General features: G+C 42.7%; 1 protein-coding gene across 7 annotated transcripts in view; it reads right to left on the minus strand.

The window, feature by feature from the left end:
* The window catches only part of VPS13D (vacuolar protein sorting 13 homolog D), a 183906-nt gene that overhangs the window by 9924 nt on the left and 148725 nt on the right, over nucleotides 1–25257 (minus strand). For all 7 annotated transcript variants that reach the window (XM_019541549.1, XM_019541552.1, XM_019541550.1 and 4 more), the window contains one exon: nucleotides 2884–3015. In XM_019541549.1, coding sequence (XP_019397094.1) covers nucleotides 2884–3015 — 132 coding nt within the window. The remainder of the gene's footprint in view (nucleotides 1–2883; nucleotides 3016–25257) is intronic.

Consider the following 25257-nt stretch of genomic DNA (forward strand, 5'->3'; position numbering starts at 1 on the left):
CCCTCCACCAATGATATACTCATTTGGGTGGTACAAACTAAGCGTTACGTATGAAAGTCTCAGCTGGAAAATCTATACAAAAAAAATTCAGCTGTCCAGGCTCAGTTTTTCCCTTAGCAGAAGCCAGATTGTGATCTCCTGACAAGGGAAATCTGCCCAGTGTGGAAAGAGGGGATGGAGGGGGCCAGAGTGCAGCAGCCACATTACCAAAACCTCTGCCCCTAGTTTGCTAACACAGCCCCGAATGCCTGGGTAATAGAGACGGATGGGGCCTGAACCTGCACCTCCTCTGGGAGTCTCCACTACCACGCTCCCTTGAAGCTCCGGCAGCAAATTCAAGCTACTCTCCCGTGCCAGATCCTCTCCTCTGGGGGACTGCAGACACAACTGCGCTGAACTGCACGTTCTCCCTGTCCCCAGTGGCAGAGTCCGAGGAGGGACGAAAGCAGCTTGAAGACCCCGTTCTTAACTTCAGTCCAACAAATGGGCTTTGTCTGTTGGAACAGATTTTTTTTGGACATTTCACCTATGTTCTTCCTTGCATGGTCTGAACCTCATGCTAAATCCAGTTGGTGGTTGCAGTGGTATAACTAGGGGTATAGTACAACTGCAGTGCTATAGCAGTGCTATAGTACAACTGCATCAGCGGCATGCTGGCAACTGGAACTCACTGCCCCTGTGCCTTGGGTGCCTGGCTGCATCCCTGTGCAGCTGGGTGGTTGCCTCCTCAAGACATTTAAAAATGCTATTTACCAGTCCTTTGTTACACACATACCCACCTGGCAGGAGAAACACTGTGTATCTGGGTCCATGAAGGTAGTTTTCCTCAAGCCCTCTCCAGGATAACTGTTCTTCTGGCGTGGTTTAGCACCCGCTGAGATGCTGGGGCTTAAAGCCCATTTTATGGAAATGGGAGGCTCCTCCCTAGCTTGCTCCTGTGGCCGTATGGCCGAGGGCAGGCGAAACTTGGGGGCCTCTGGGCTTGTGTCTGCACATAGGATGCTGACCAAAAGACGCTGGAAATATCTGAAGTCCCTGGTGGGGGTGGAGGATATTTGCTGGTTGTAGGGCCACTTACAGTTCTGGACTGACTCATGGATTTGGACTTGATTTGGCTGATTTGACTTGGAACGTGAAAAAATTCTTTAAAAAAAAAAAAAACCCACAAAAAGCCCACACATACAGCAAGATCTTCAATGCTGCCTATACCACAATTTTCTCATGTGTTTGAGTCAAATTTCAGGACTGGTAGTTCTAATAAAACACATTTTTCAGGATTATTTTGATTCATTTAAAAAATAAGCACAGTTTAATAGATGTCATAGATGTTATGGCTGGAAAGGACCTCTAGGATCATCAAGTCCAGCCTCCTGCCACAGGGGCAGGAAGTCAGGGTCGAAGGACCCCAGCAAGACAAGCACCCAAGCGTTTCCTGGATGAGTCCAGAGTAGGTAGGTGCCTGTACCACATCTGGAGGGAGTCTATTCCAGGTCCTGGGGGCTTGGACAGTAAAGAAAGTTTTTCTTATGTCCAGCCTAAAATGGTCAGGTCTATTTCTGAGTGTGGTAACAATGCTCCGAAGACTCTGGAGATTCTCCATTGTAGTATTTATACTTTAATATGTACAATGTAACCTTGAATGCAAGCACCCAAGTACACTCAAAATTCCCTACTTCCCGCCAAGGATGCAACCCTCACTAGTCTGCATCCAATAAGTGCAGATGCAATTATAATGCTTGTGGAGCAGATGCCATATCTATTATGCCTCTGAGTTTAAAAAATAATGAGGAGAAAGGAAGAGAAGGATATGGAAGGGCAGGGAATACCCAAAATTAGACAGAATAAGGCTCAAAGCCAGATGCCCAGTACTATAATTTCTGTATAATTTCCTTTTCTCAAAAGGAAAAAAATACATATAAAAACAAAATCTAAGCACTTGGAGAAGACGGTGATTAGGAGCAGTCAGCATGGATTCACCAGGGGCAAGTCATGCCTGACCAACCGGATTGCCTTCAAGATGACTGGCTCTGTGGATGCGAGGAAACCACTGGATATGTTGCACCTTGATTTTAGCAAGGCTTTTGATACAGTCTCCCACAGCACTCTCGCAAGCAAGATAAGGAAGTACAGATTGGATGAATGGACTGCAAGGTGAAGAGAAAACTGGCAGGAGCATTGGGCTCAAAGGGTAGTAGTCAACGGTTTGATGTCTAGTTGGCAGCCAGTATCAAGTGGAATGCCCCAGGGGCGAGTCCTGGGGCCGGTTTTGTTCAATATCTTCATTAATGACCTGGAAGATGGGACAAAATGCACCCTCAGCAAGTTTATAGATGACACCAAGCCATGAGGAATAGTAGAGAAATTGGAGGATTAGATCAAAAGAAACCTCATGAGGCTCGATAAGGAGAAGTGCAAAGACCTGCACTTAGACTGAAATAATCCCAAGCACCAGTGCAGGCTGGGGATGGACTGTCTTAGCAGAAAATGACATGGTGGTTACAAAGGACAATAAGCTGAATATGAGCTAACAGTGTGTCCTTGTTGCGAAGAAGCTTGATGGCATACTGGGTTGCAGTGTTCCCAACAGATCAAGGGAAGTGATCATTCTTCTCTATTTGGCATGGGTATGAAGCCACATCTGGAGCACTGTGTCCAGTTTTGCCGCTTCTGAGAGATGACCTGATGCAACGTTAGTATATTACACGGAGACACTTCAAAGGGAGGCAATGGTGAAAGTTGCCAAGCACCCATTCCATCCTCCAGGAAAACAAAAGAAAGAAAAAGATGAAATGTGGGTGGGATGGGGGAGAGAAGGGACAAGGACACAAAAAATGCATGTAATGGGTGTGTTGTAAACACTACAGTTGCTGGAACAGTACTCACAACTCATCTTGGATGTTGTCTGTCAGCTTGAAGAGCTGCTCTTGTCCTTCTGCTTGGCTTTCTGAATACCGTGGCAGGAGCCCTTGGGGATTTCTACAGCAGCGTGGCTTCCTCACTCTCTCAGCTTGTGTCCTACATACAACACAAGCACACAAAACTCAATTGCATTAATTCACTCAATATATTAAGTCACTGTATAGATACGGTGTATTTTTGACATAGAAAAGCTGCTAAATTAGGCTTTTATTGGCACCTGCTCTATTTTTAAACTGCAATACAGGTTTCCCTTGCTTTAAGCTGTACATGCGCTCCTGGAAAACAGCACATAACTCAAATTCGCATCAAGGGAACCCACTTTACAATGTAACAAATAGGAATACATTTCAAGACCTCGACTGTACTGACGCCCAGACCCATTTCTACCACTTTTACAAGACAATTTTTGTACTCACCAAAAGAAGCCAGTACACAGAAGCACAGTGCACTATCATAATGGGGAGGACAACTACAGAAACACGTGCCGCAGACAATGAGCGAGGAGCACAGATACACATAAAAGATTATATTCTGGCGCGTGTCATTCCCACAATGCACCGCACAAAGCAGCTGACTGTGGTCTTCCACCACACCGATTGCATCAGAGTGAATTTACCTTACATATAATGAATTTTTTTTTTATATATATATAAAAAAGGTCATCGCATAAGAGCGAATTTGCACATACAGAACCTGCATGAAGTGAGGGAAACCTGTATTATATCTGGAGGTGGTTTAGCAAATATGCAGGTGGATCCACTTTTTCCAATTCTCCACTGCAGGCAGGTCTCAAATTGAAATCAAAGTAATTTGAATTGGATTGAATGGTGCTGCATAGGATACCCAGTTCTGCTTTACTCTCTGCCTCTTTCAAATAGCACCACTTTGGGTATGCTGCATGCTCTTCAGGTATCTCTTTCGGGTTATTCTAATTCTTCAAGAGGTTATTTAGAACCAAATGGCGTATTTCTGATTAGTCCACTCTGTCTGCTCTTAATGCTTTCTACAGGCCCTGCAGAATGAACTGCTTTTGTCTTTTTGATCTGAAAGGAAAAATCCCACATCGCAATGAGGTTTTTAAGCTGCTTGGCAATAGCAGACAAGAGTACTTGCCTTCTGCAGATGTTTTCTCTGGAGTCTTGTTGTTTCTTTAGTACCTTTCCCCTTCAGCAACTCTGTCCCCAATTCACCAACTCTCCCCACCCCCCAGTCTTGAGTTCACAAAAGCCTATGCTTATGCTATATATCTTATTTAGTTAGTCTAAAGGGTATACCCTTCTGGGACAGACTTAGACAAGCTTTCGGGTATCCCCAACCATGCAGTTGGTCTAATAAAAGAAATCACCCACAAAAATTCTTGTCTTGTACAAATTCACTTGGCATTTAGATTACTGCTGCTTTATTCTGCATCAGGGATGTATTTGGAGGAATCAGAGTTTATGGTGAATCACCAAAAGTTAGCAAATCTGTACTTCCACATGTGATAAACAATTTAAGAATTAACTTTATTAGGTTGTTAGATCATCAAATACTTCAATATATAGTGAGTCTCATGTCTGGAGAGACATCTATCACTGCTTCTGAATGGAAGACGCTACAGAGGAAACAAAAAAAAGTCATCACTGTTAATGACAGTCTTCTTGCTGAACAATGGGTATGCTAGGGAAGATGACTTGGGTGAAAAAAGTTGTGTTAGAGTAATGCTATAACCCTGACGGTCCAGAAATTATGCAAGAGGAAAGGACTCTTAGGGTGATCGCTTATACTGGACAGACTGCATACTTGGGATACAGTTAGACAAGCTTTCAAATGCAAGACATTCTTTGTCAGGTCATTAAGTAGAAAACCAATTAAACCATGGCCCAATCCATGTAACAGTTTTCTTGGTAATACTCCAGGGCTTTGCTCAAACTTTGATCACGCTCTCCACCGAACCACTTCTGTGATGGCAGAGTCCTTTTTTCTGCCAACACTTAAACCCCCCCTGCAGACTGGAGCAAGGCTTCTGCCAACAAGCACACGTGGGCACTCCTCTGCCTTCTGTCAGCCGCTGCCATCTGTTCGGCAGCTGGTGCTTTCCCAGGGTGCATTTCTTGCTTTGGAACACAGCTGCTGCCTGAAGTTCCACAAAACCGTCAGAAATGCATGGACACGCATGCGCTCTTGCAGCTTGGCAGCGGTGACTGCTGTCTGCCGCCAGAAGCTCTGGCAGGAGGCAGAAGCAGATGAGTATAGATGGGGCCCAAATGCATCTGCAGGGAGGTGAGTGGAGAGTGGAAAATCTTTAAACAGGAGAAGTCGCTTTTGACTGTGGAAACAGCCTATGGTGGAAGAGAGTACAGGCAGTCCTTGGACTTATGACACAATTGATTCCTGGAAACCACGTCTTAAGTCAAAATGTTGCAACTCGGAACCGATTTTCCCATAGGAACAATGTTATAAATGGGAGATCGGTTCCTGAAGCAAAGCCCGATACTCTGTTTTCACCAAAAATAACCCAGAATGTTCTACTCAATCAGTTATATGAGTAATAAGTAAAATAGCTACATTAATGGATTTATATGGTAAATACCAGTCATATTGATTTGGAAAGACTTCTTTGAGGTTACTTTGCTAGACTTTTTGCAGGACTCTCGGTTGACTTCTGGAAGGGTTCTTGGCTGGTAGGGGCGTGCGAAATGTGCTGTATTCGATTTGGATTCGGCCCAAATTGGGGACAGTGATTTGACTTGGCAATGCAGATCACTGTCCCCGATTTGATTCGGCCGAATCCGAATCTGAAGATTTGATGCTGATTTGTCCATAGACACAAGCTTTAAAAGTTTTTTCTATACACCTTGAGGTACCAGCACAGCTTGTGAATGCTGCAATGCTGGGGCAGATAGCGTGTCCCACACAGGAGTGCACGGCCTCCCTTCCTCCCCCCCATATGCTCGGCAGCAAACCGGGAAGTAGACCAGAAGTACTTCTGGTCCACTTCTGGGTCCGCTGGGGAGCATGGGGCACCCCCCATGCTCCCCCGGCTCGGCAATCAGCCATGGGGGACCCCAGGTGCCCCCCTCAGACCCAGGGGCATCAGTCACCAGAAGTGCTTCTGGTCCACTTCCCCGAGTGTGCTGGGGAGCCCCCCACACTCCTGTGGGACGCTCCAACCACCCCAGCATCTCAGCATTCACGAGCCGCCTGGTACCTCGAGGTATGTAGAAAAAACATTTACGGCTGTGTCTATGTCCAAATCGCCGAATCTTTCCGAATTGATTTGGAGAGTTCTGATTCAATTCAGAGAGATTAAAGGGTCTCTTGATTCGATTCGGAGATTCAGCCACTGAACCGGGCTGAATCTCTGCCGAACTGAATCAGGGACCGAAGCCTTGCACAGCCCTATTAGCTGGAGTCTTCTCATGAGTCTGGGCTGCAGGTTCTTCTGGAGTCTCATCTGCTTTCTTAAAGAAAGTGTTTAAGGAAGTTTGGACAGATGCTCTCCAGGAAGATGGGCAACACAGCGAACTTGTTTGCTGGCATGATGTCATGTCAGATCAAGCATTGTAAAGTCAAAACTGACACCAGAAAGTCAAAACAGGGTGTCAATTTATAAATGTCGTAAGTGCTGTTCATTGCAACTCAAAATGTCTTAAATCAAGGACTGCCTGTACTGTGGGGATAGCGATGAGAACGATTCCTCGATACAGAGAAGCTATGGGCAGGAGGCGGAGATCTCTGATCCAGAGGACTCCAGCCAAATCCTGACAAGATCTGAGAGGAAACTATGGGATAGTGCAGAGACGGTTGTTTCCTCTAGATATTGTAAAAAGTAACTGCATTAGAAATCTTTCCAAAGCCTGCACACTATTGGCTTCACTTATTACATGTCCCCAAGTAAGTAAATTAAACTAGAAGTGCCCACAAAGGTAACATTTTGGGAAAAGTGTGGTTAAGCGACTTTGGCATTTTGAGGGGACCAAGAACTGTTGTAACAGAGCACCTGTACCCAGGATGTGTGGCAAAAAGACAAAAGGCTACTATTTTTGCTTAAGCATGCTTTTGCAATAAAAGACATATTAATGCAAACAATGAAAGAATAGGCAGATTGATGGGAATTAGCTGACTTAACATAAAGCAAAGTAACCTGAAATACCTCCAGTGTCTGAGGGTGTGACTGTGCCTACATTAGACATTTTCCAATTTTGTCTCTGAACTAGGTAGCAATACCATCCCATTTGGTATTAGAAGCTGACTACAAACCTGATATACAGCACTGCACTACTGAGAAGTGCTTCTCTGCTATGTGTCTGTGCTGTTTAGAAACCCCTACATAAATGGTGCCTAGCAGAGTGCTTCCTTAAACTGGAGAAAAGGAAACTACTCCCACTGCCATGGTGGTAGGGGTGCTGGGATGGGTTATCCACCGAAGCGTAAAAATTATAAAATAGCATTTCAGCCAAGGACAGTCAGGTACTAAGAGGTAAAACTAGAAACCTCTTTAATCCATTTATCTAAATTCTTGCAAGCTCCCGTTTCCAGGCAGGTGGAAAACCCAGGGAAGCAAGCTAGTCTGTAATCAAAGAACTTAAATAAATAAAAGGTTAAAACAAATCTCTGCACATCGATTAAATCTTAAGAGCCATTAACTTGGGAGAGTTTTCCTTCTCCCCATGCACTATTACTCTGCAATCTCAGCAGCCCAGGATCTCCATCTGTACTCCCTCATCCAGTTACAGCAACCATTTACAACTTTACAAGGCACACCAATTTGCTGAATACAAGCTACAAGAGAGGGACAAACTGTTTATCTAACTGGGCTTGTTTTCTTATCTTCCTTGCAAAGTCTTTGCAACCTTCCTCCTTCTTCCAACGACTTTCAATTGCAAAATTTAAAATCAAGACCAAGAGACTCCACCAGCAACATTGAAATACTGATGTTCAGCCTTGACTGCCCTGATGCTACACAGCTTTTGATTTTGCCATGTGAGGAATCATCTTCCCAGATGAAAAACTTTAACACTTTCAGCTCCTATGCATTTTTACTAAAATCACAATATAAACGTTAAAAGTGATTGGCGGCGTCTTAGAACCACATGATATGGGACTCATCTATTATAGAGGCAAACATTTAGTTTCCTAAATGTGTAAAGAGAGATTAATTCATTTACAAAATGAAATAAGGTTGAAGTGAAACAATGAAGCTATTTCATTGTTAGCATTCATTTGAATGAGGGCAACTTTAGCACTAAAGTGAACACGTAAAGTTCACAGCCGAAATCATTGAAATTATTCAGTTTTCTGCAGAACAGCCTAAAAAGCCTAGTTGCCATGTATCCTGCATGTGGAAAGCTGAGACAACGTAAAAGTAAGAGGAAAGACCCATGGGGAAGCAGTTAAAAAACAGGAGGAGAAATCCTAGGTTCTTTTTCAAGCTTTGCTGCTGGCCAACACTGTGATCCTGATCCTATCATGTAATTTCTACCCCTCTGATTTCCCTTCGGTAAAAAACAGGAATAATAATTCCTTCTTATCCCAGGTGCACTGATGAGGTTTAATTACAGGGTGCTTTTAGACCTCTGGATCAAGCTGTATGAGATGAACAAAGCAGCGCTGAGTTTCATTATGATGCTACTAAGCAATACCAAGTAAAAAGGTCTTTAAGATAACTAAATGTTTAAAGGAACATGGTCCCAAAGGGAATCAGTATCCTAATCCTTGCTAGCTTTAGATGTCACTGGAAAGTCCCATTTTTGTTTCTCACATGCCTCAGAGGAAAAAAGAAAAGACACCTGAAGATGCCACATATAGGAGAAAAAATAAATAAATCTGATTACTCCTGGAAAGCCCCTACTAGCTAGTATCTAGATACTGTAGCAGCAAACTTTTAAAAATGATAATACAGTAGCAGGTTTGAACAGGGACCCATTTCAGCAATAGGGCAATAATGACCTGTCCAATGAAATATTTCCATTTAGCATTCGGGAAAAGGAAATGAATAAAGTAGCCGCAATCCACTCAACCTGGAAGAAGCAATGACAATAAATACTATTTTTTATATTTCATAATCTCCCTAGTACACTTGTACAGCTCATGCCCCACCTTGCTGGGGTCACCCTCCCCCCAGCTGTCTTTCCTGCTCGGTGCAGTGCAGGGGGCTGGACCCGATGATCTGCCGAGGTCCCTTCTGGCCTTTACAATCGATGAATCTATGGATCATTTTCTAATACTTCAGCAGCAGAAATGAGTGCAGGAATTTGAAGAGTGGCAAATGGGACTGTTGCGAGAAGTGGGGAGAATAGATCCTTTTAATCCAAGCTGTTCTAAGGAAATCAGATCGGAGCAAGCTGATTTTCAGAAGCAGGCCAGAGAAACAGGAGAAAAGTATCACATCCTGTTTCTGAAAGACTCCTGGCAACTTTTTTAGCTGCATTTTTTTTTTTGGATGGCATAAGTTCAAGAGTATAATATCTCTACTCTGAGGATGTGTTTACTGATCTTCCTTGCTCCTTGGTAGGTATTAAGATGTTCAACCTGGGGATAAAATATAATTCTCCTCTTGGTAATAAGGTCAGCTGACTTTTAATTAAGCGCCACTAGTGTTAGCATGAATTGCACTGATTGTCTTAGTCCATCAGCCACTGGCAAACTGGTTTGTTTGGTCTGGACAGCTAACAGCATTCCACACGACTTGATTTCTTCTTTTTTTTTTTAATCTACAATTTGTTCTGCCGTCTCGAGTTACGTTCTGTAAATAATAAGCAACACTGATGAAATACAAAAAGCTGAAAATTTGTAAAGCAGAATGAACAGTGGTGTGCCCACATCTGTGTTACATTAAACATGCACTCAACAGATTTGCTGATTCTTTTTTAATAAGCACACAAAGGCAATACAAGACAGAAATGCCCTCATGTCTACTAGTCACAGCGGGGAACAGTGCCGCTGAATGAAGACACAAAGAGATTGGGAATAGTGTCAAGAAGGTTGCGGCACACAGCACAGTGCTTCACTGTTCAGACAAAGCTCAACACTTGAGAATATTATTTCTATTTGCCATAGACACATTTAAAAACTGAAAAGCTCACGCTACTGCCATGGCAGCAATTTGCTGGCTTTTACCGAACAGGCCACAGTATTCCTGGGATCCTGCCAAAAGGGTTTAAACTAAGAAAGAAGGAAAGAAAGAAAAAGTGATCAAATACATCAGTTCCTCAGCTAGTGTAGGAGGAACTCAAACGTTACGCTGTGGAAGGCCATTTAAGAATCTAGATGAAAAACTAGTCTGCATAGTTGACTGCGTGTTTAAATAGCTGCAAAGGAAAACTAGATACGGGACCCAAAGTCAATATTTGCAAGTATTTTTCTCCAAATTGTAATTTCTCCCTCTATTCCTTTTACAAACCTATGTTCACCCACATGCTATTAACATAACATGAGAGCAAAATCTGGCCACAGATAGTGCAATAGTAACTGAAACCAAGAGAAGCTCCACATACTTATTTTAGGCAAAGTTTGCTGCAGCAAAGTTCATTAAACATTCTTTGGTAGGGTTAGTACAATACTGTCCTCCAGGTATACCCAAAACCGATTTGAGCTTATTAACCTTAAAACAAACAAGCAGGCTGGAAAATAAACGGTTTGCTTTAAGAAGAAACAAACAGAGCTGTCCTACGTGTAAAAACGCTTGAAAATAAAGTTCAGTTTTGTCAAACCGAACGCAAATGAGAGCATTTACATACTGCTATTTACTCAAATGCAAGATGAGATTCCCCCCCCCCACTTCTCCCTCCCCCATCCGCATGGTGGGCAGTGGGAGCCTTGTCTTGGATTTGGGTACCAGCCTGGGGCAGGCAGCAGCTCAGCTCTGCCTTTGGCTCCAGCATCAGGGCTGACGCTGGAGCCAAGCTGCTGCCTGCCCTGGCTTACAAAGGCTCATTTGGTGGGCAGGGGACATGCGGCGAGGGGGAGCGAAGGGGAGGTGGTAAGGTGTGGGAGTGAAACTACAGCCTGCCCCTCCACCCTCTGCATCCCTCACCCCCTTACCTTCTGCTCTGATCTGGTCTCTCTAGTCCTTTCCCAGCCTGGCTGGTGGGAGCTGCTGCCACTTCTACCTGGCGAGCCTGGGCTGAAGCACTGCTAACTGCCCCAAAAGAGTAGAGCTGCAGCAGAAGGTAAGGGGAGCGGGTGGGCAGAGAGTTGGGGGAAGCAGGCAGGAAAGCAAGGGGCATGGGTCTGGCTCCTCGCCCCCCACTACTACTTTCCCTACCACAGCAGTAGGGGAGCAACTTGAACATGACCTTCTCTAATATCACTAATTGCAATCTGTGCCCTTCTTAATATGAACATAAGATTTTCAAAAACTTTCTTCCGAGAAAAAAATGCTTTATGACCATACCTCTCTGGCACGTCTTTTACCATCACAGACAGTCTTTTCTCCATCTCTTAAATGCAATAAAACTGCTTCAGAAAAAGTAGATTTATGTGCACCAGACTCTTTCCAAAGTTAAAAAGATCAACAAATTTAACATTCTCTTCAACATACAAGTGGTGTTTGAATTGTTTCATGGGCTGATTACCTGCCAAATTTTCCTTTGTTTAAACTGAAGTTGTTTTGTAAGTATTTAAAGAAGGAGGGGGAGAAAATGAATTGTTCCCAGGCTGAAACTTTGTATGCCTGGAGCAGACTTTTACAGATGTATTTTATATAAACCTGAAAAACAGGGTTTGCAATGGAAATATTGACAGCATCTTTAACTATACCAGCACTAGTAAGGTACCATGTTACTGAGTTACAGGGACTAGGCTGTTAAGCTGGAACATACTGCTTAACACCGATATCTTTGTGACACTGGCTTGCAATTGGGTTTTGGCAGCAAAGAATTGGTCTGGCCTGGTAGTTATTATTAGAGGGAGTGCAGAGGAGCTGTTGGCTTGAAGTCTCCTTTGAGACATGCATCTGATTTGTGCATTAGTTTGTCAGCTGGGAAGTCATCAAGATCTTACTCCTCAGCATTGGGGTAGAAGAGGGTTTAAGACTAGGCCGAGTAGACATGTGCAAAGAGGTTTTATTAAGAGGCAAGTGGGATGTGTCTACTCTGATTAGTTTATTACAGGTGGCCCAGTTCAACTGGTGGCTCAGAGCCGTGTGGACAAGAACCCTTGACATGCGACTGCTCACAGCACGTTCCAAGTTTAACACCGCTTAACATTTCACAGACGTAATATAGTCTAAGTGCAGCCTGTAACTTTACCCCAAGACATGCAGCTTTGCAGCCTGAGCTCAAGACTAGAAGTTGCAATGAAGTTGACTCCATCTCTAACAAGCCACTCCATCTCCATGCACCTTATTTTCGCGGTATTTAAAATGGAGATACAGATCTGCATTGGAAGGAAGTAGCACACAGTGAGGAACCTAAATTGATGGTGGACAGAAAGACTTAAAAGCTAGAAACACCTTTACGTAGTTACAATTTATCCTAAGACACTGCAGAGCTGAAGTATTGTAGCAAGCTTTACATTACATATAGCATAGCAACACTATGTATCTTAAAGATAAAATACTTCTCTTGGGTAAAAGGAACACCAAACAGTACACTTCTACCTTTGACATAGCTCTTTTCAGCTTATATGTTGCATTTGTTTCCACTATCTGTAACCCCATTTCCCCTATTACTATTTCTGCAAGAGTGACGAAATATCACAGCCCTGTGTCAAATGGTCATTCATGCTTTCTGTTCTAATAATCACCCTAAAAAGATGGGAAGAAGTGTTTTCTGTGTAATGGCGTTCTGTTTTGTAGAGAATAAAAGAATAAATATTTAGTGAATTGGGCAACCTTACACTCATTAATAGCCCCTAGTTGGACTGTGACTGGTTTGACAGAGGGTGGTAAGCTTTTATAGGGTAGTTACAGCTGCTTCCTGTTCAATTTTGGGCTTAAAGCCTGCAACCCCCAACAAGATATAGAAAGAGGACTTTTGAACACCCACAGTCTAAAATTAGAGAGTTGGCACGGCTCTATAACCTAACTCATTTACCAGTTCAGGGACACATATGCCTGAAAGGTGCGTTACAAATGGACACCCAGTCCAAGTGTTGAATCTGGCATTCAGATATCTGAGCTAACCGAAGAAATGTGTAAAATCACATGAGCCAGACAGCTCCCTGCTGACCACACATCTAAGGAAGTTCATAAGCACTGTTTATTCCAGCAAATGCATGGAATATATTCTACTTGTTAAACGTGCTCCCAATATGCTGGGTTCAGGCAAAAACATGCAAATAAAAGGCTAAAACCTCCCACTTGCAGTCAAATCACTCCTCATTTGAGGGATCTACCAGCTCAGATGCAGAAGACCTTTCTTTGACCTAATATGCTTTTCAGAGAGCTGTAGCATGCTGGGGAAACAGCAATTTATCATGGTGTTTACTCCTGCCAGCTCCTCAAAGATGTACTTATTCCACTATTTTTTTTCAGTCTCAGATCAGATTGGAAGAGAGTCCAGTGTGCTTAAGTGTACACTATGTGCAAAAATCTTCCAAGGCTTTGAATGACGGGTGGATGTGAATCCACAGATTCACAGAAGTTTAGGGCTGGAAGGAATCCAGTTTTCATCTGCCTTCATTAATTTAAAGGTAGACCCTAAGGGGTCATAATAGGAAAGCAAGAGGTCTGTCCACACAAGTGCATATACAGATGACAAGCACCACAAGGCATTAGTTTACTTTTTCATCATCATCACATTGGATGAAAGTGTTTAACTGCCTAGATGCATTTGCACTATCATGCAGACTCCATTCATGCACGCACACACACCTCCTGTTTGATTACTTAGTCCCTATAATATTATTATAACTTAGCTTTATACCATTTTAACAGATTTAGTATTAAAAGGCTTATTAATAAATAAGTGAAAAATATTATATTGCCTCACCATAAGCTCTGAATTTCTCTTTTCCCAACTGTTCTTATACCTGGAAAACTGAGACCACTTCATTAGGGTTTTTTGTCTACCTAATATGCCCTAAAAAACTTGCACCCACTTTTGTACCCCCTTTTTTTTTTTTTTTTTTGTTAGGTGGACTGTGATCAATTAATTCACTCACATGCTACATTATTTTGTGCTGCCCAAGAAAACTGACCTTTCCCAGATTTTGAAAGCTGCATTTGCCCTCTAATATGTGGAGTCACGCATGTCAGATAAGTCTTATCATCTTGTATGCTGTTTAAGGCGTTATTTCTAACTCTGAAGTTCAAAAAAGGATTAGGCGTGTCTTTGTATAGGAGTAGCTGTATTGTAGCAAAGGTAAAAATCTCAGGAGTTATAAAGCTGTTATGCTTCAGGGCACAAGGGGTTCTTTTCTTACACACATGCGGAGCCTGCTCCGACAAATCCGGTGCGGAGTAGACTCAATTAATCGAGTCTGCTGAAGCCCAGAAATGGATGCACTCCAGCAGCTTTCCACGGCACGTGCATCAGTGCCGCTGCGCGTCTCTGCGCTGAAAAAATGGCAGTGGGGCGCTTTGAAATAAAACATGTTCAAAGTACCCCATTGCCATTTTTTCAGCACCGGGATGTGCAGCGACACTGATGCACGCGATGCGCAGGTGCTTTTAATTAGCGCGGCTTGCTAATTAAAAACGCCCAGCTCCACATTTCACCACATGTAAAAAGGCCCAAGCTGACAAGCTGAGGTCAGAAGAAATCTGAATTCATGGCATGCTATTTTGCAATTAGCCATATTGTAGGAATATTGCAACTCTCCCTCTTGAAGCTTTCCATACTACTGTCAGAGGCAGGACACTGGACTGGATGGAGCATTAGTATGATCATTTATAGAGTAGTCACAATCAACAACTCAGCATTTCCTACTTGGTAAAGTGAAAATTAATTGCATCTAATGAAAAAAAAACCTGTTGTACTGCATCATACGGTGGGCATTTTGAGAAGGCAAGCCGACCAACTGCCTCAGCTTACAAGGCTATGTACTAAACTAATGCCATTAAAAGGTTTTGTCCTTGAGAAAGTCTATTTGCATACTTGGTTCAACACTTATGTACTTTAATATATTTTGTACAGGTAATACAGCAATAAGCACTACACAGAACTTGGAGCCAGATGAAGAAAAAAAAAGGAGTGAAGCTGCTAACAAAGTAGTTTTTGAAGTTAAAGTTGCACAGGACAACTTCAATCAACCAGTGGAATATGGCGGGCCCCCCACCCCCCCAATCACACGTGAACAGCAATATTAGGTGGAAAGTTTACTTATAAAAAATACCAGCACTTATGGTAGATGAGGTGACATCAGGGTAAAAAAACAATTCCATCTGTATGAAATAGCACATACAATAACCCAGGAAACAGGAAACATCTACAAACAAAAGCTTTCAGACAAAGTTACTTTGGATAAAGAAGTATTGAAAAAAAGCGGAGGTCTTTTTGAGCATCGGCTTTACATACTTTCCTCAGATCACTTTATAAATCCGCTGTGCATTAGAAATCACACACATATGTATTTCTTTTAAAGTAAAAAAAACCCAAAAAACCAAAAAGAAGTTGACAGTTTACATTTTTAATAGCAACGTGACTATTTCTGAATGGCAGCAGTATATATTACATGAAGTGTGAGAGGGTTAAATAGGACAGCCTCAACTCTTTATAAACTTTTGCCCTCTGGATATGTACTCATTGGCTGCTGTACAAGACTCGAGCTGTATTACACGCCTTAACGATATGGTTCAACTGTCGGTCAGGCTCGGGGCCTGGCAATGGGCCAGACCGCAATCAATGGGACACAAACCTCCCCCTTTCAGATCATCACGAAGGCTCATATTATCTCCTTTTTGTCGTGCTGGTTAAATTTATGGAGCAGAACCCCGAAGCTGCATTCCTTGGCCTGGGCCGGCCCACGCGGGCCTCCCTTTGTTTGGTACTGTAAGCGAGGCGTGCTTTGGAGGATTGCAGGGTTGTTAGTTCAGGCACTGACTGTTTGCTCATGACTGAAATGAAAAGAGTTCAGTGGAAGGGCAAAAGGACAGCACAAGTGTAAAACCCTATCCCAGCAGGCCCTGGGCTCCCATATACAGACTCTGGACCAGTACTGAACATAAAACAAACCCAAACCTGCCGTTAATGACAAAAGGAAAATTCTCTGTCCCGTAACTGAGGAACGGGCTAACCAGTAATTTAGCGTCATGCCTTGCCAAACTGCCATTTACCTTTAACCAAATCTGCATTATTGAACACAGATGGATGTGAACGAATGCAGCATAGCGTGCTAATTAGGAGGAATAGTCTTTAAAACGCGGCTCTGCTTTTTACAACTGAACAGAAAATCTCTGCAGTGCAAACGCTGTCACCGGGCCAACAGCATATTTTAATGGGTCTAAAAATGACCGATTTAAAATTGTGGAGGATCTCCAGGAACAATGATGTGGTGATCTTTATTCTTTGCTTTGCAGAAAACAGTACTTGTAACATAATAGTACTTGATGTGCCTGTCGAAGGAGGAGATGCTTGGGAAGCTGATTCAAAAGGCAGGACCGTAGTAGGCTCTCTTAGTCTGCACCTACCCCGTTCACCCCAACTCCACAATGAGGACAAAAGTCTCATTAAGATTCAGTTTTTAAATTAAGTTTGAAAGTTTAGTTCAATGGACTCCTGGCGAGCACTGCATTTTACTTCAAGGAAGATGCAGCTAAAAAGCCCCTGCCAGTTCTTATATATGCTGAAAACAAACAGCTGATATAAGAAAGGACCAGCCAATTCCCAACAGCCATAAAATCCTTTGTTGTTACTTATACTACACTAGAGGCCAAAAGCTGCTAGAGAGATTTGGGTCCAAATGTGTTAGGTGTTGAATAAACCTAAATAGTTTCCCATCCTATCCCATCCCATAAGCTTCCATGTCTTCTTTAAGCTCCAAAGCACCTTTTCCCATTCTCCTCCCTATAAATACTCCATCTTCCTCCTGAGGCTTTACACCCACACCCCCGCAGTGACACACGCTGGTTCCCCTCTGTTGCCTTATGTCCCCTTTCAATGTGTTCACTTGTTCAGGCTCCCCTGCACTGCCTTCACTTCCTTCTGTGCCTTCTCATTTCCATTTCACCTGCCATGCATTGTCTCATCTTGTCTTCTTCAAAAGTTCCTCACTTCAAGACCATGGAGCGCTGCTCCGCGATCATACAAAAGGGGGCAAGTCTTCCACTCCTCCAAATGCGTTGTCATTCTACACATTGCTCCCCCTTGCTCCACGTTACACCACGTTTCTGCTTTATTACATTTCAAACAAAGCTCTTGCTTCCACATGTGCTTCGTGTCAAATAGTGATCGTGTTGTATTAGGCAAGTTGATAGCGAGGTGGGCAAAACACAGCCCACAGCTCCAGCTCCAGCCACCGCATGGTGCCAGGTGGGCAGGGCTGTTTCCCCCCCGCTAGGTGAGTGGGTGAGCCTGCTTCCACCAGCTGCAGACCCGGGTGGATGCCCCGATTGCCACCTGGAACCTGTCGGCTGAGGCCACAGTTGATGCCGGTGCCTGCCTGGGGCTCCTTCCACCGTGCTGTGGATGGGGCTGGCTCCAGGGAGGGGAAGGCAGAGGGAGCAGGAGGAAACCAGAACTCATTGCGTGTCCCTCCAGCCAAAATAAATTTGCCCATCCCCGGTTTATACCCATCAATAGCACTGGCATTTTAAGCCTCACAGTAACTCGGCCCTCTTTCTGCCGGCGAAGAAAACAAACCCAGGAAGAGAACAAAGGAGAGACATTGGGAATTTCTAGGCTAAGGGATCTTGGAGAGATGTTCAACTGAAGAAAGGTCAGCATTTTTTTTCTCATTGTTTTGCAACCCCCATCAGAAAAAAAGGTCTTCTTGAGGATGACACGTGGCACTGGGAAGTTCCCGTATTATTTATTCAGTATGATTTTTCTGATTAACAGGACAGATAAAGAAAAACCCCACCCTTTAAAATATTTCAAATTTGATGCTAAAAACAAAACAGCAAAGCCCAACACTTCGGGGACAAGTATGTGACAAATAAAATCAGGTTATTAAAATACACGCCACTAAATTCTATGGATAGCGGATCGCGGTTTTAAACTTTCAACATCCACTGCACAGAAAGGCTAAAATGTCAGCACAGTGTTTCAATATATTTGGTGGGGGATAAGAGTGCATGGTTTTGTACATGTGCTAACAAACGTCTTCTCCTCACAGAGCGGGGGGAAGAAAAAAGGAAAAGCATGTGTGGATGCTCTCGCAAGTAAAAGCTTTCTTGTTGCTGGACCAAAAGAAACTTTCTGATAAAAGAAGATCAAGTGAAGGGGGTTGAGAATCTTTTATGACGCTGAGGAGCAAAACAACTCAGACTGGGAACGGATGGAAAGAAGAGTGAAAGACACCGTTCCAAATGCACAAACCAAAGGACGCATGTAGAAAACCAACCCAAAAGTCTAAAACAAATAGAAATATTACTATCTCTTTCCATGACTAACATGGAAACGTGTTGCTGTTTATGCTTGTTTGTCTGCGTCTCTCCCTCTCTGTTTCCCACAAATGGGCACCCTCTTACTTATTTCTCAACATGGCCTATAATTTCTAGATCTGCTACACATAATTTAAAATTACCTGCATATTGTGTTTAACCTTTTCTTGTCTTTAATCATTATAAGAGAGAGCTAGCAGAGCTAACTTCCAAGAAAGCTACCCTAGATCTACTGCACCAGACTCAAACCCTTTGGCACAGAAACAGTACATTTCTGGACACTAGGTAATAAAACCACTGCATTGGCAAGTGGTGGATAGCTTTTATTTATAAATAAAATGTATTTTTATTGCATTTACATCAGTTTAATCTTTTTACCTGTTTTAATAAAATGAAAACACTAAAAGCATGGCCAAAAGTTATAACCCTTCCCCCCCGAAAAACACAAACCAAAAACCAACCCACTGAATAGACATTAAATGCTTCAGTTCTGAGGACTGAGTCTGCCTCCTTTAATGCAGTCTGATGGGTTTTCTTGGTACATTGCTATAGAGAGGTCTGTTTTGAATAAAGCTTTTGTTCATTTTGGGACTGTATATGCTAAGCTGCTTCAGCCTAATTTTAAATAATAAGTAGATTTGTGAATGGAAATTGTGAATACTTTATTATGTGATCCCTGTCAGCTTTGAGTTTACTTTGTCGTCAGCGTGTCTCCAAGCCAACCTTTCTATATGGTTTGCGTTTACTCTGCTGATGGTAATGCGTGAGTATGTATAGCTTTTCCATTCCATACCCTGCAGAGCAGCGGTTCTCAACCTTTTTTGTACCAGGACCCATTTGTAAACACCGATGGCCAGTCCTGGCCCAGTAAATAGTTTAAGTAGAAAACAGTCCCCAAGCCCCGCCAGTACAGCTCATTCCCAGATCACAGGCCCCCATCCCTCAACTCCTGATCCACTGCCCCCTGCCCCCAGTATGTGTGGGGTAGGGGTGGATGTATGTTTAGGGGGAGTTGGGCATGGGGGGGGACACGTGCACCCACAGGGGGCATGGGGGCTGCAGTCTGGCTGGGCCAGCACAGGCAGGAGTAGCCTCCAGGGCCCAGTGGACGGGACTTGGTGCGGGGAGGCAAAAGAGGGACAGCGAGATTCATGGCTGCTGCCATTTCCCGAAACCCCTACACCAGCCATGCCGCCAGCAGCACGGGAGGGGGCTGCACTGCCATCACCTTCTCCTGCTGCCAGGTGCTCACGCGCCAGGCCACAGCTCTATCCCGCCACCGTGGTCCCCCACCCCACCCCACAGGGGAGCAGGGCAGTGCAGGAACTGATCTTCACGCCGCCCGGTTGCCACATGCATCTGCGTGTGTGCACATGCCTGCGGCACCCTCGGCCTGATCGCCCTCCTCCCGCTCCCCCCAGCCCCAAGCAGCCCCTCGCAGGCTGGAACTCTTCCAATCTACACGGGGAAACCTACCATTTCCCACATTTTTCTCCTTTAAAGGAGAATCCATTTTTAAAAGTTGTTCACAACCCTTTCATATATTCTTGCCACCCACTTCTGGATCATGACCCATAGGTTGAGAAATGCTACTTTAGAGGAATCCTCCCTCATTATTTTTAGTCCCTTGTAGATAAAGAAATACATACAAAAAGAAAGATAGTTACAGCATTCTGATAGCTTTTTAAAACCATAAATTAATCAAAATATACTGTCAACTTTAGCTCCATCTCACTGTTTTTTTCTAGATTATAGACACAGAAAGGGATGAATACCACCCCATTTTCATAACTGACCTCACAAGAGGCATGCCTAAATGGAATCAATGTTTTCTATTTGTGACTCCATATTTATTACATGTCCCTGGACATTTTCTACGTATCTATTACTTTTCAAAGGCTTTCATGTGGACTTTGGCCATCTAACTCCGGAAATACACAATTTCTAACTCTACAGCTAATGGCTTGTTTCTAACATTGTAAGGCTGCAGCTTGTTTTGCATTATACTAAAACATCTCCGAAAAATCTTCTCTGCCATGCAACATAAGTTTCATTTTAAATGGTACAGATCTAGGAGTACTGGTTACAGTACAAACGTGAACTATCCTTGTTATCAAACATGGGTATCAATGTTGTTAGGCCTGGTATATAGCAAAAGTACTAGTTTAAAGGTATGATTCAAATGTGATTTAGTAAAACCAGTTTAACTTGTACATGGAAAACAGTCTAAAGTTGGCTTACAGTGGGGTTAGTAAGTTTAACAGGTGCACCAGCTAAACCAAAATATAATAGTTTTAATCTGATATGAGTCCACACCCAAAAGTTACAGCAGTTGAACTGGCTACACTGATTAATCAGACGTGATCATTCCATACATACTTGTGACTCTGAATATTTAAGCTCACCATATAAACTACAAGGACAAAAGAGTTTACTTCTCACTGGTCTGGAATACTGATTTCAACTCCCTACCAATCTGTTTATTGTTTTCATATTTGGCAGACAAGAAGCTCAGATCCCCCTAAGTGTAAACCGGACTCAACTATACAGATGGGAGACATCTAAGCATCAGTTATGATAACAATGGACCATCTTTTCTCCATATGAACATTTATTTTGAAATGTTACTGAAAAACTCCTTTCTATGTTATTTTAATGATGAAGAGTCAACACAATAAGGGTGGTATACTGGTTAAAGTAATGTGCCCTAGCACATTAGTGATAAGGGGTTCCGTGGCTTTCTTCAAAACTGACTGGAAAACTTTTCAGATGGAAGGTATCAGGCCTACACGATAGGATGTACAGCGACACATTAAAGATCAGCGAACTAACCTATTTTAGTTGCTGCTTTTTAATGATTATTGTTCAGTCGCTCCAAATTGTTGAATGTCAACAGAGGTAACAAACTATCTGGCTTCTAAAAACATAAGCATTGTATTAACTTTCCACGGATGCCACCTCTAAAAGCTATTTAGACAAAGATAGACAACGTCACTAATGACCAGGACAGCTTCACTGGGTCATTTCTTCAATTCTGTTTGGTCACAAATGTCACAGATCTGGCTCATTATAAATGCTAAACCCTCAAGGCAGTTGCCACAATACTTTTTACCAGTAAACTTTGGTTCAAGGGCAGGTTTCACTGTGATGTGGGATTCTTGGCTGAACTCTTCTTGAACCCAGAGGCATATCACTAACAACAGACCCTAACAATAATGCTCTGATCACCTGCTTAAGACAAGAGGGTTCAAAGCGAGTTCGTGTCCCCGCACACCTCTTCCAATACAGTTACTGTACACAATGGTATGAAGCTTAATCCAGTTCCTGTTCAGAAACCAGTGCCAGCAACAAAGTCTTTGTGTAAGGTGGGAATAACAAGGGTTTTTAATGCTTTTTCTTTCAATCAATAATGCAAACCTACCTTAATGACACATTCTCTTAAGATAGCAGTAAACATTTCACTTTTGCGGGGACAATCCCAGTGTGAACTGTATATTGTAGTCATTAAACATTTCAAACCTATGGGCAGGGAAAAATCGGAGGTTTAAAGATGACTGAAATTTTCACACCCCACGCTTCATTAACTGCGTCATTTTTTTATTCCCATCTTTTCTGCTTGTATTCAACCACCCCCTCCTATTTTTCTTTCCAGCACGAGTGAAAGATTTAAGATCCTGGTGCTGAGCTCCACTGCTCCTGCTCCTTTCCCTCCCCTTTGTTATGGGGTGCTCTCTTTGAAGACAGACCTCTTGCCCTTAAATGTCAAGATAAGAAAACTTTCCACAACCTTAGTTGCAAACTACAGAATAAACAGCGCTACTAAGCATTCAGTACAGTCCTTGGGAAAGGCTCCCTTGAAACGTCTTTTAAAGTCAAGCAAGTTTTAATAGCGACAGCACTGGGTCACTAATAGTTTCTATGCTCCATCTTTCATGTTGCAGTATCAAATGGACAAGATCTATTTACAACAAGCTTCTTTAATATACTAACTGGTGAGATGGGAGGGGACCTACTGCTGGCTGACCCATGAAACTGAAACGATGTATTTTTTTTAAAAATCTGGCTTCTGTATGAATTAACCCTTGAAACTTAATATATGTTTAAAGTTTTCACTGCTATTGGAAATGTCCTAAGGGTAAGCTCTATCAGACTATGAAACATTTTTTCACAAGTTAAATGCTAGATGCCCTATCTTCACTTTGTAAAATTGGACGAAGTAGTAGAAAAAGACCTCAAACAAACTTCCACTGAAGGAAAAAGACAAACTAACAAAGTTAGATTTTCAATACCAAGAATATTTGGCACAAAAACTATAATAGGTACTTGTTATATTTTGATGTTTCTTAAAGGCCCAACAGCATGGTAAGGACTTGTGGTAGAGGCAATATCTTCTATCAGATGAACTAGATTTTTGCAAAAAAAAAAAGTCTTTTTGCAAAAATCTAGTCGGTCTAATAAAAGATATCACCTCTACCACAAGTCCTAATTGCTTTTGCCTCTAGACCAACATGGCTACAACCTGGATACCCAGCAGCATGGTACGTAACTTAATAAAAAAGCCTCTAAAAAGCAAGTTTCTAAATTATGCAGGATTTAGATTATGGTCATTTTTCAGGTAAATGCAGATTAGTTTCCTAATCTTCATTACAGGAAAGCCCACCAACAGGATTCTATTAGAAATGTGTCGCCAGGTAGGAAAATGATCTACAGAAAACAGACAAGTTTGTAAGTTTCTTCTTTAGAAGGAACTCACCACTGTGCATGAACACAGACATCGGTAGGAAACCTGGGCTGCAAGAGAACTAAGTATCACACCACGGAAAACCAACAAGTGCTCTTTCATGAGTTACACAACCTACTTTTGATACTTAATGCCACTCGTGTACATACATTAGGTGCAAATGGCATGGCTACAAGCTTGACTGCCCCTCTGACCCTAAGGATCCCGAATAGGTGTCAGCCCTCGTGCCTTTTCTAGGATATAATTGTGCAACTCTCCAGTTCAAAACTGGGTGTTGAGCTGCAGCACCTGCTGTCATTATTTTAGAAAGAAATTTTGAGTGACGCCAAAGGATTGCTTTATTCTTGTGGAAGGCTGTAAAGTACGGACTGTCATAGCTGACTGTATCAGCTATGCTTGAGCAGGTCCAAATAGGTTTGGTACATGCAATTCTTCCCCTCAGGATTGGTGACCGGGGGTGAATACAATGACCACTGAGCCTTCTTAAAATCAAACTGGTGTTTAATTTTAAGAGCAGAAGCAAAGCAAAAAAGAAAAGTGAAAGAAAAGTTTACACATGCATCCAATCCATCTTGCTTAAGGCCTTGCCATTCCCCTGCTAGAAGCCACGAGGGCCTACCTTCTTTAAACAGCCCAAGATGTGCCTGCATTTTAGTCTGTTCCCCTGAATAGCCCCAAACAAACTGTCTTTCTCCTGGCTTCAGTGAGTGCCCTTTTCAAGGCAGTCGGGGTCTTTGTTCTCCTCAGTTTGCCTGGTTTAGGCTGCCCAACACAAGCTGATGAGCTTCACTGGTTGCAGAGGTGCAGCATGGACAAAATAAGCCCTGGGTAGCTCTCCTGCCCTCATGCCTTCCAGCTGCTAGGAGGCACATGAGCAACAGAACAGCAAGTCTGTGCAAAGTGTTTTGGGAATCATTTAAATGATTGCTGCCACTTGGGGAAAACGTTCATTTTTGTTTTTCTTTGCTGGCAAAGCCCATGTGCAGCGAGGGGGTTTAGGTTTATTGTCTGCATTCTTTTAACCTCTTTCCACTACAAAGCAAATGCCTTATTGTCTTCTGATATACATAATTTAATTTCATTTTGATGGAAATGTGGTCTAGGGAAGACTATTGGCAGCATGTTTTCTGATCTGATAAATGTGGTAGTCAGTCATTACTTTAGAAAGACATTTTGAGTGATGCCAAAGGATCACTTTATTCTTGTGGAAGGCTGTAAAGAAATGATAGCTAGCCTTAAAAATCGGTGTTATTGCAATAAAGAACTTTCTCTTATTACACGGAGAAAAGTACCGTCTTCCAAGGGGGCTAACAAGAGCTTCATTAACCTACTGATGGTACTTCAGTAGAGGGATATATTCAGACTCCTCCAGAAAGTATTTCACTAGAGGGTGATTAAACTAACTTTTTCTAGATGCAGAGCCAAAATGATACCCCCCTTCTAGAGAAGGTATCGACAGTCCTCAAGATTTCAGATGTAAATATTCAGAATTAAAGTACGGACTGTCATTTAAGAAACGGCATTACAGTTTGACCACAAGAAAACTCGCCTTGACTTGTCCGTGTGTAAGTGAGGATAAACAACTCCCTAGTATTTAGCATGACCTCCCAAACTGGGACTGCATGTTAGTGGCCTTAGATAGCAGCTGTCACAACTGGCAATCTAAAACAAATGGCAGGGACAAACAGAAATGTATCACGTTCAACAGGGTGAAACATCTAGTGAGGGTCTTTCAGGCAATGTGGTATTGGACCTGGGCCTACTTCATTTAAATTAAAGATCTGGTTAAGTTGCATATAAACTACATTTGCTGAGAACATTCATCGATTAGATGTTTAAAACACCAGCGAGGACAATGAAGCACAAATGAACCAGAAGAAGTTAGAAACGTGGAAGAAATAAAATGAGATTGAAACTGGAAAATTCCAGTCCAATACTTCTAGGAAAAAACAAATCTCAAACACAGATACTTAATGGCAGAGAAATATTTGGAAAAAAACCAGTAATATCAATAGCAACAATGATCCGGGGTAACGTTTGTTCACCAGAGCGCCCCAAGGGATGACGAGGTCGAACGGTCACAAACTCCTGCAAGACCGTTTCAGGCTGGACATAAGGAAGAATTTCT

Source organism: Crocodylus porosus, unplaced genomic scaffold (genome assembly GCF_001723895.1).
Source record: "Crocodylus porosus isolate Cpor-Errol unplaced genomic scaffold, CroPor_comp1, whole genome shotgun sequence".
Taxonomy (NCBI): domain Eukaryota; kingdom Metazoa; phylum Chordata; order Crocodylia; family Crocodylidae; genus Crocodylus; species Crocodylus porosus.